The sequence below is a fragment of the Mustela lutreola genome, chromosome 1, assembly GCF_030435805.1.
Source record: "Mustela lutreola isolate mMusLut2 chromosome 1, mMusLut2.pri, whole genome shotgun sequence".
NCBI classification, from domain to species: domain Eukaryota; kingdom Metazoa; phylum Chordata; class Mammalia; order Carnivora; family Mustelidae; genus Mustela; species Mustela lutreola.
Window position 1 is genome coordinate 236,528,671 of NC_081290.1, and position 9,528 is coordinate 236,538,198.

General features: G+C 39.9%; 1 protein-coding gene across 1 annotated transcript; it reads left to right on the plus strand.

Annotated features, from left to right (window-relative positions):
* Positions 1 to 6,319: 6,319 nt before the first annotated feature.
* Positions 6,320 to 7,264, plus strand: LOC131837140 (olfactory receptor 56A3). Its single transcript, XM_059183412.1, has one exon. The coding sequence runs from the start codon at positions 6,320 to 6,322 to the stop codon at positions 7,262 to 7,264; it is 945 nt and encodes a 314-aa protein (XP_059039395.1).
* Positions 7,265 to 9,528: the final 2,264 nt, after the last annotated feature.

The window sequence follows — 9,528 nt, forward strand, 5'->3', positions numbered from 1 at the left end:
TGATAGGATTGCATAAGTATCCAGAATAGTTAAGAGAAAATTATGTTTGAACCCTCTGATTCAGTGATCCTATGCTTAGGTATACACTACAAGGAAACTTTCACATGTCCATTAAGAAAATGCTAAATGACAATATTCCTCCTAATGTATTAACACCAAGGTCCCAACCTAAATGTGGCCTATAATAGGCCATTTAGGTGGCTCAGTCAGTTAAGCATCTGCCTTTGGCTCAGATCATGATCCCAGGGTGCCCTGGAATTGAGTCCCACATGGGGACTCCCTGCGTAGCAGGGAGTCTACTTTTCCCTCTCCTTTTTTCTCTAAGTGTGCTGCCTCTTTCTCTCTCTCTCAAATAAATATATATATATATATATATATATATATATATATATATATATTTAAAATTATACAGATGTAGTGAAAAGAAAGGCTATCTGTACACCAATGTTCATTGCAGTAATGGCCAGAGTCACCAGACTGTGGAAAGAACCAAGATGCCCTTCAGCAGACGAATAGATAAAGAAGATATGGTCCATACATACTATGGAGTATTATGCCTTCATCAGAAAGGATGAATGTCCAACTTTTGTATCAACATGAACAGGACTGGAAGAGATTTTGCTGAGTGAAATAAGTCAAGCAGAGAGAGTCAATTATCATATGGTTTCACTTATTTGTGGAGCGTAAGGAATAACATGGAGGAGATGGGGAGATGGAGAGAAGAGAGTTGGGGGGAAACTGTAGGGGGAGATGAACCATGAGAGACTGTGGACTCTGAGAAACAAACTGAGGGTTCTGGAGGGGAGAGGGGTGGGAGGTTGGGTGAGCCTGGTGGTGAGTATTATGAGGGCACATATTGCATGGAGCAATGGGTATGGTGCATAAACAATGAATTCTAGAACACTGAAAAGAAATAAATAAAATTTTAAAAATAAAAATAAAAAAAGTTTAAAAAGAATTGTTGGGACAATTAGGAGCAATTTGAATATGTAGAATATAATACTGTGTGATCAACTGCTGAATTTCCCAAGTGTCTTTATTGTGTTTGTATTAGAGAATGTGCCGATTTATAGGACATGTTTAAATATGGACATGTCTGTAAAACACAGATTATACATTTAATGGCCTTATCTAATTGGGTATCCACATGTAAGAGAGAGAAAAAAATTGGATCCCTAATGCATACCTCAAAGCAAGCCGAAATGCAGATGAATGGGACACCTGGATGGCTCAGTGGGTTAAGCCTCTGCCTTCAGCTCAGGTCATGGTCTCAGGGTCCTGGAATCGAGCCCCGCATTGGGCTCCCTGCTCAGTTGGGAACCTGCTTCCCCCTCTCTCTCTGCCTGCCTCTCTGCCTACTTGTGATCTCTCTCTAAATAAATAAGTAAAATCATTTTAAAAATAAAATGCAGATGGATCAAAGATGTAGATTAAGAATTGAAACCAAGGAGCTCCTGGGTGGCTCAGAAGATTGAACCTCTGCCTTCAGCTCAGGCCATGATCTCAGGGTCCTGGGATCTAGGCCCGCATCAGGCTTTCTTCTTGGTGGGGAACATGCTTCCCCATCTCTCTCCGCCTTCTGCTCTGTCTACTTGTGATCTCTCTCTCTGTCAAATAAATAAATAAAATCTATAAAAATAAATTAAAAATTAAAATATTTAAATATAAGTAATAAATGAAATGTTGCTTGTATTAATAAAAAGCTATATACATACAATAGAATGCTATTCAAAGTTAAAAGAAATGAACTATGTTTGCATGTTGTACCTTGGATCGGTTTTTATTTAGAGACTTTTGAGTGAAAAATTAAAATCAAATTACATTTTCATTGTAACAAAAATACTTCTATGTGGATATCCTCTCTGGAAAATGCATTTCATTTCTCAATCGGTAAAATTTTTGTTTCACGTCCCTTTTATCATTATAATGTCCTGGTTAAGTCACCATAAGTGATTATTCATTCAACAACATGGACAGACAATACCAATCCTTCCTTGAGCACATGCCTGAAATCCATAAGAACGTGCAGATGAATTTGCACATCCTTGGAGGGAGATGATACCATACATGTACCCAAATCAATGCACAGGTGTAAAGGTAAATCCTTGACATTCAGATAAATGATCCAAAGCAGGTCATAGACACAACAAGCCTCTAGGGATGGGATCCTCAAGACTCTTTTCTCAAGCAGAGAAAACCATTCTCTTCCTTAACTACATGCCTATCCATCTTAGTAGGGCCTTATGAGATTGCTATTCTTGATTTCCATCTCCCTCTCAAGGGAATAAGAATGGACAGGTTCCCCCGTGGCAGGGTCCCAAAGGCCACTGAGGCTATTAGAGTCTGAGCTCCAACATCAATGGAGGCAGAACCCATGCTATCACATCCTCTGAAAGTGAGTCTGTGAAGGAAAGCCTGGAGAGGCACCTGCACCACACAGATGTCAAGATTTGCCAGAGGACAGGGCCCTATCTCTTCAGTCCAGATGTGTATTCCTGTCCTTTTCTGAGTCAAGGGTGCTTGAGTTGTCTAAACAGAGGTAACAGAGAGCGTGTCCTGTGTGGTGAAAGGATGTTCTTAACTGCCTTGAACAAATCTGGGGCTTCATGTACCACAAATATACTTAAGCTGGAGTTTGTCCATGGAATATTAACCAATGTCTTGGGATAGCTGAAACGTAGGACCCAGTAAAATGAATTCATGTTTTTAGTGTGAGGTTGGTAGATCTAGAAGCCATACAAGAGGAAATCTGTGTATATGTACTGGATTCTTTAGAGGAAGAAATAAGCTCACTCTATGTCATGACAAAGGTCAGAAAATAAGGATGTGTATAAGAGCAAGAAGAGGGAGAACAATTTATATTAGCTCAAGTAAATATAAGTAAATAAATATAAGTAATATACTTTCTAAAAGCTGGAATCCCAATACTAGAAAAAGCTGCAAAGAAAAAAAAAAGTAATTTCCTTTCTATCTCTAGATCCAGTCCATAATTTGAAGGGCAGACCTGAGGGACTATTTCACAAGTTTCTTCAAATATCTTGAGGCCAGGAGACCTTTTCATCCCCTCCAAATTCCTAACTCTGTGTTTCCAGGGTACCGTAACTTTGCAGAGCCTTGAGAAAGGGCTTTTAAGTAAATTCCCTGCCTTGATCTCCAACTTCAGAAGGATTCCACACCCTGTCCTTAATGAAGGAAAGACATAGCTTTGGTGTCTCAGTCCTACTTGCCATACATAGATGGTTTCTGATTCCAGAGGAAGATTGAAAAAGGAAATGAAAAACATAGAGGTATATCCAAGTACTTTAGCCCAGAGTTGAGCTCGACAAATCATTGGTTGAATAAAGAGTCAGGAGGGGGAAAGAAAGAAAAAGAAAGAAAGAAAGAAAGAAAGAAAGAAAGAAAGAAAGAAAGGAAGGAAGGAAGGAAGGAAGGAAGGAAGAAGGAAGGAAGGAAGGAAGGAAGAGAAAAGAAAAGAAAAGAAAGAAAAGAAAAGAAAAGAAAAGAAGGAAGGGAGACAAGAAAAGAAAGAGAGAGAGAGAGGAAGGAAGGAAGGAAGGAAGGAAGGAAGGAAAAGAAAAAAAAGAAAAGAAAAGAAAAGAAAAGAAGGAAGTAAGAGAGGGATGGGAAATACTTCTTTTGTGCTCTCCAAAAATTCTATCCTAGCAATGGAAATGATCTTTTCAAGACTACTCAGAAAACTGAAAAAAAAAAAAAAATCTGCTTCCTCTTAGGTTTCCTTATGGACCCTCTCTTCCTGCAGCGGGGGTGCTTCCATGTGGCTGGATCCTCTAGAAAGCAGGCAGGGATCCTTCATCCAGCTTGACTAAGGTGAGATTTGAGGCTGTGCTAAGAATGAAAGTGCTATAATGTTACTGTGTAAGTTGTCAGCAGAGGAGAAGCTGAAATAAAAAATTAAAGGCAAAAGACAAGTCGTGATAGGAGGAAACTGTGTCAGAATGTAACATTGAAATTTTTGAATGTGCTTTGATGGAATTAGCTGCTCTACTAGCAAATCTGCCTGTGTGCTGTTGTCTCACTGGCACAAAAGAGACAACTTTGAAACCACTCTGAAATCTATGGAAGCACTGTTAACATATGCTATGCTTAATACCAGGGAAAGAAGTGAGAGGTAAGGTAAACTCTCCAAGTGTCTGGAAATTACTTTTGTCTTCAGAGAGAGACACATAGTTTCTGTCATACACTAATAGGACAGCACTTGCTTGAATGAAGAGAGGAGTGCGGGGAAGAGGAGGGTAATTCTCACTATCTTTCTCTGACCCAGCAGTTCCCAGAGCCATTGGTAAGAAGGTCCAGGTCTTAAAAACAAACAAACAAACAACAACAACAAAAAAAAAAAACACAAAGTGATCAGTACTGGAAGTGTAGGAGCAAGGACATGCACAGAACCATTTTAACAGCTACATCAAATAGATTCTGATGATTGAAAGCAATTTTCAGTTCTCCGTTCATACTTCTGTTAAAAATATTTTCATATCTCCTAAACCCCCATTTCAAAACTACCTCTCTACTACTGTAATCAATTTTCAAAAATTGTGGCTACCCTGGAGGTATAGATTTCTTATTTTACAGAGATTGAGGAACCAAACAATATCATGGCATTACAGGGATCAGAGGAATTATTTTAGAGTTTATTTATTTATTTATTTGTGAGAGCAGAAGCAAAGGAAGAAATAGGTAGAGAGAGAAGAAGGCTCCATGCCAAGCAAGGAGCCCAGTACAGGATTCGGTCCCAGGACTGTGGGATTATGACCTGAGCCAAAGGAGGATGCCATTATTACTTTTTTTTCAGTTAGCAACCATATAGTACATCATTAGTTTTTGATGTAGTGTTCAGAGATTCGGGAGTTGTGTACAACACCCAGTACTCGTCACAAGAAGGAAGATGCTTAACCAAGTGAGCCACCCAGGTGTCCCAGGGCTCAGAGGAATTCTGTGTTCCATTGCTGATTAGATGTAGTACAGTACAGGTGACTGAAAACTGGGCTTAATATAAAATAGAATTTTGTATCTAGATTGAAAGTTTTACTATCTGTGATCTTGGAATTTTCTTCATCTCATTTTCCTCACTCACAAAGTCATATTAAGACAGATTTCATGTTGTTGTTTTAATTGTAAACTGAGATATTGTACCTATACCACAGTGCCTGTTAAGTACTGAAAATTCATTCAATACACTGCAGGCATTTTTATTTTCCTGCTAGTTAAACAAATGCAAAATAGTGGTTTAAACACTGATGAAGCAGAGTAATTTCCAATCACGGGATGACACCTGAGTAGAATATCAGTACCAGAGGGACAAATCTAGGGGCCCTACAGAGCATGATTTGAAAGACTCTAGTAATGCTGATGTCATTTTGCAGGCTTGTATCACTGCAAAAGGTAACTCTTTTTCACAGCCTTCTTTGGGCTTCCCTTTAATATTCACCAGGAGGGGAGTGGCACCTGGGTGACTCAGTCATTGGGTGTCAGCCTTCAGCCTGGGTCTGGTCATGATCCTGGGCTCCTGGGATCAGGCCTGCATCTAACTCCCTGCTCCGGGTGAGGCCTGCTTCTCCCTCTCTCACTCCCTCTGCTTGTGTTCCCTCTCTCGCTGTGTCTCTCTGACAAATAACAAAATCTTTAAAAAAAAATATTCAGGAGGAGGGGAGTCCTGGTAACACTTAACTTCCACGTAAATGAAGTTAATCTTCACCTACACTCCCAAAATATTCTGCATACTACTCTGTCATTATACTTACCGTTGTCTTCATACTTATCTTTTTTATCCCCAATGGATTGTCACTTTCTTGAGAATAAGGATAATACTTAATCTTTGTGTCTCCTGTATATAAATGGTGAAAAAAAAGGTACATAGGAAGAAAGGAGTGACAACACTCTGCAGTACTTGCTGTGGAAGTTGGGGACATTAGCTGGGCAACTGGGTAAAGGGATACAGAGAGGACTAACTGAAGACCAATCTCACCACCTTCACACTACTGAAAACAGAGGGCCTATTTTTCCAAAAGTGAGGATGCTGACTCACAGCTAACTGAAATTGCTAATTCTATTTTATAAGATTGCTTCATTAAGGAATTAGAAATATTTGAGAAATGAGAAGAAATAAAATTTGCTAGACTGAAATTAATTTCTTTCTCTATATAACATGCAAAATCTCCAGTGAAAGCAAGATAGCCTGCTTGAGCACTAAAGTGATTACAATGACGCTGAATTTATCTTCCATTTTAACTACAGTAGAAACTAATTCTAATCCTATCTTTTTAGATCATCAAAGAGAATCTGTATAAACAAAATCCACAAGATGACACCTCACAGAAATGGCTCCAATGGGGTTTCAGAGTTCTTCCTGAATTGTTTCGTCAGATCCCCCAGCTGGCAGCACTGGCTATCCCTGCCCCTCAGCCTCCTCTTCCTCTTGGCCATGGGGGCTAATATTATTCTGCTAATCACCATCCGGCTGGAGGTCTCTCTACACCAGCCTATGTACTACCTACTCAGCCTGCTCTCTCTACTGGACATGGTGCTCTGTCTCACTGTCATTCCCAAGGTCCTGGCCATCTTTTGGTTTGATCTCAAGTCCATAAGCTTCTATGCCTGCTTCCTCCAGATGTACATCATGAATTGTTTCCTTGCCATGGAGTCCTGCACATTCATGGTCATGGCCTATGACCGCTATGTAGCTATCTGTCACCCACTGAGGTACCCATCCATCATCACTGATCAGTTTGTAGTCAAGGCTGCCATTTTCATTTTGGCCAGGAATGCACTTCTTACAGTGTCAATTCCCATCCTCTCTGCCCGGCTCAAATACTGTGGGAGCAATGTCATTGAGAACTGCATCTGTGCCAACATGTCTGTTTCCCGGCTCTCCTGTGATGATGTCACCATCAATCGCCTCCTCCAATTTGCGGGAGGCTGGACCCTACTAGGATCTGACCTCATCCTCATCTTCCTCTCCTACAGCCTCATCCTTCGAGCTGTGCTGAGACTCAAGGCAGAGGGTGCCGTGGCCAAGGCCCTGAGCACATGTGGTTCCCACTTCATTCTTATCCTCTTCTTCAGCACCATCCTTCTGGTCTTTGTGCTCATTCATGTGGCGAAGAAGAAAGTCTCCCCGGATGTGCCAGTCTTGCTCAATGTCCTCCATCATGTCATCCCTGCAGCCCTCAACCCCATTGTTTATGGAGTAAGAACCCAGGAGATCAAGCAAGGAATCCACAGAATACTGAACAAAGGGTCGCAATAAGGACAATTGGATCTCTGCATTCCTAAATTAGGGTGACTTATAAATCAGTTAATGGAAAATTAGGTTGAAACTCATAGCTTCACATAAGTTGAGATATAAGATCAAGGAAAGAAGTAAGTTTAAATCTGAAACAGCTTCTTGACTCTATTCCTATGCTTCAAGTATTGACACTTCCCCAAGAAAAATGTAGCATTTCTGTGAATTTTTAAATTTTCCCCCTAATCCTTATAGTTCTATTTTGTCTAAAACATGAAAACTCAGGAGAATGAATTCTAGTTGAAAACTAAATTCCAGTTAATGCCGTATTTACTATTTCTGTACAGGTAATTTTTCAAAAATTATATAACTGTGGGGGTGTTTGGTGGCTCAGTCAGTTAAGCATCCAACTCAATTTTATCTCAGGTCATGATCTAAGGGTCATGAGATCAAGTCCTGCATTTGGTTCTGTGCTCAGATGGGAGTCTGCTTCATTCTCTCTCTCCCTCTTTCTCTGTCCCTCTCCACTACACTTGTGCTCTCTCTTTCTCAGTTCCAAAAACTGTGGATTTTATTTTTTTTATTTTTTTAAGTATAATTTTTTATTTTTTATAAACATATATTTTTATCCCCAGGGGTGATGCAACATGGGGGCTTAAGTGGGTACGAGAAGAATAAATGAAAGAAAATGGGATCGGGAGGGAGACAAACCATAAGTGACTCTTAATCTCACAAAACAAACTGAGGGTTGCTGGGGGGAGTGGGTTTGGGAGAAGAGGGTGGGATTATGGACATTGGGGAGGGTATGTGCTTTGGTAACTGTGGATTTTAAATGTTGAATAAGACCACAGTATTTAAATGTCAGCTCTGAAAGACAAAAACATAGCTAGAGTTCATATGTAAAGCTCTTTCAGTTACTGCCAAACAAGCCAATCACTTTCGTCTCTTCCTATTCTTGTTCAAGAAAATATTGTGTCCTCCTGGTGCAACCCTCAAAAGGGCAGAGCCCTTGCAAGAATTGCTCACATGTGGAGAAATGGGATTACCTGGGTTTCAGAGAAGTTATCCCGCAAAGCCTAATCTTTACTCTCTTCACACCATTGTGTGCATGAAGCTTTATCTTCAGGATTCAAACATGTGATATGTATATAGGGTTCTGCTTGGTGTACAAATATGTCACAGCATCAGATGTTCCAGTAATGAAACTTAAATATACTAAGACCACTACTTATTGAACCAAGATTTTCTAGGCAACTGCTCTGGTATAGCAACTTTGTTAGATTTCAAGGGCACAAAGATGCACAGAACAAATGTACAGTCATTGAAGAACACATTTGCTGACAGAATATAATGCAATCTGGACCCCCTAACATTGAAGACATATTTTCCTCTCCATAGAACGAAGTAGAAATGAGGTATAAATAAATGAGGTAACTTGAAAAAGAGAAAAGTTCTGAGATGGTGAGTTAGAAATTCTGCACTCGAGTACTTGCATAACCACATATGAGATTTGTGACCAGGAACAAATTAGTACCCTCACTGAGGTTCAGGATCTTCTTTTGTTATATGAAAACAATGAACAAGTTATTTTAGAATATAAGTCTCATTCTATGAAGGTCTATGAAACCATGTTCTACCTTAAGATGGGTATCATGCTTGCTATTGAGTCTTGTTTCCATACTTCTTGCCTTTAAGCATGGGCATAAACACATCCCCTATTGACATCCCCCCCACCATAGTTGAAACTAAGTGGGAAATATAAACATTGTATTGGGGATAACTTCCAAAGAGCACAATACATTATTTCATTCACAAGTTGAAATTCAAGCCTTCCTAGATCATTTGTACATGTACATCATTTACAGGTCCCAGCCTGCATTCACCTGGCCAAAGGAAATCTATGATCCTTCCTAATGGCAGGGCTACATGTATGTTGACTTCTTGGTCCAATAGCCAGGGGGGCCCCCACAGACAAAGCGTAATGAGAAAGTTGTCATACTATCTGCATCTTCATCTGGTCTTTAGGATTCACATGTTCCCAGAATTACTGATGGGGGAGATATCAATTCCGGGAAGTTCTACGATACGTAAAATTATGGGTTCCTGCCTTCTGACCCTAAGATGGAAGTACCTCAAAGTCCACTATCAGTACAGTTCCCAAAATATAGGCCATTTGTCTTGAAAGAAACTATTTGACAAATTACTAACCTACGTCAGGTTTGGTCTGCCACACATTGTCTGTTTTTTTTAATCCTCCATTCAGCATAAGTCTTTCTTCTAACGTCTTC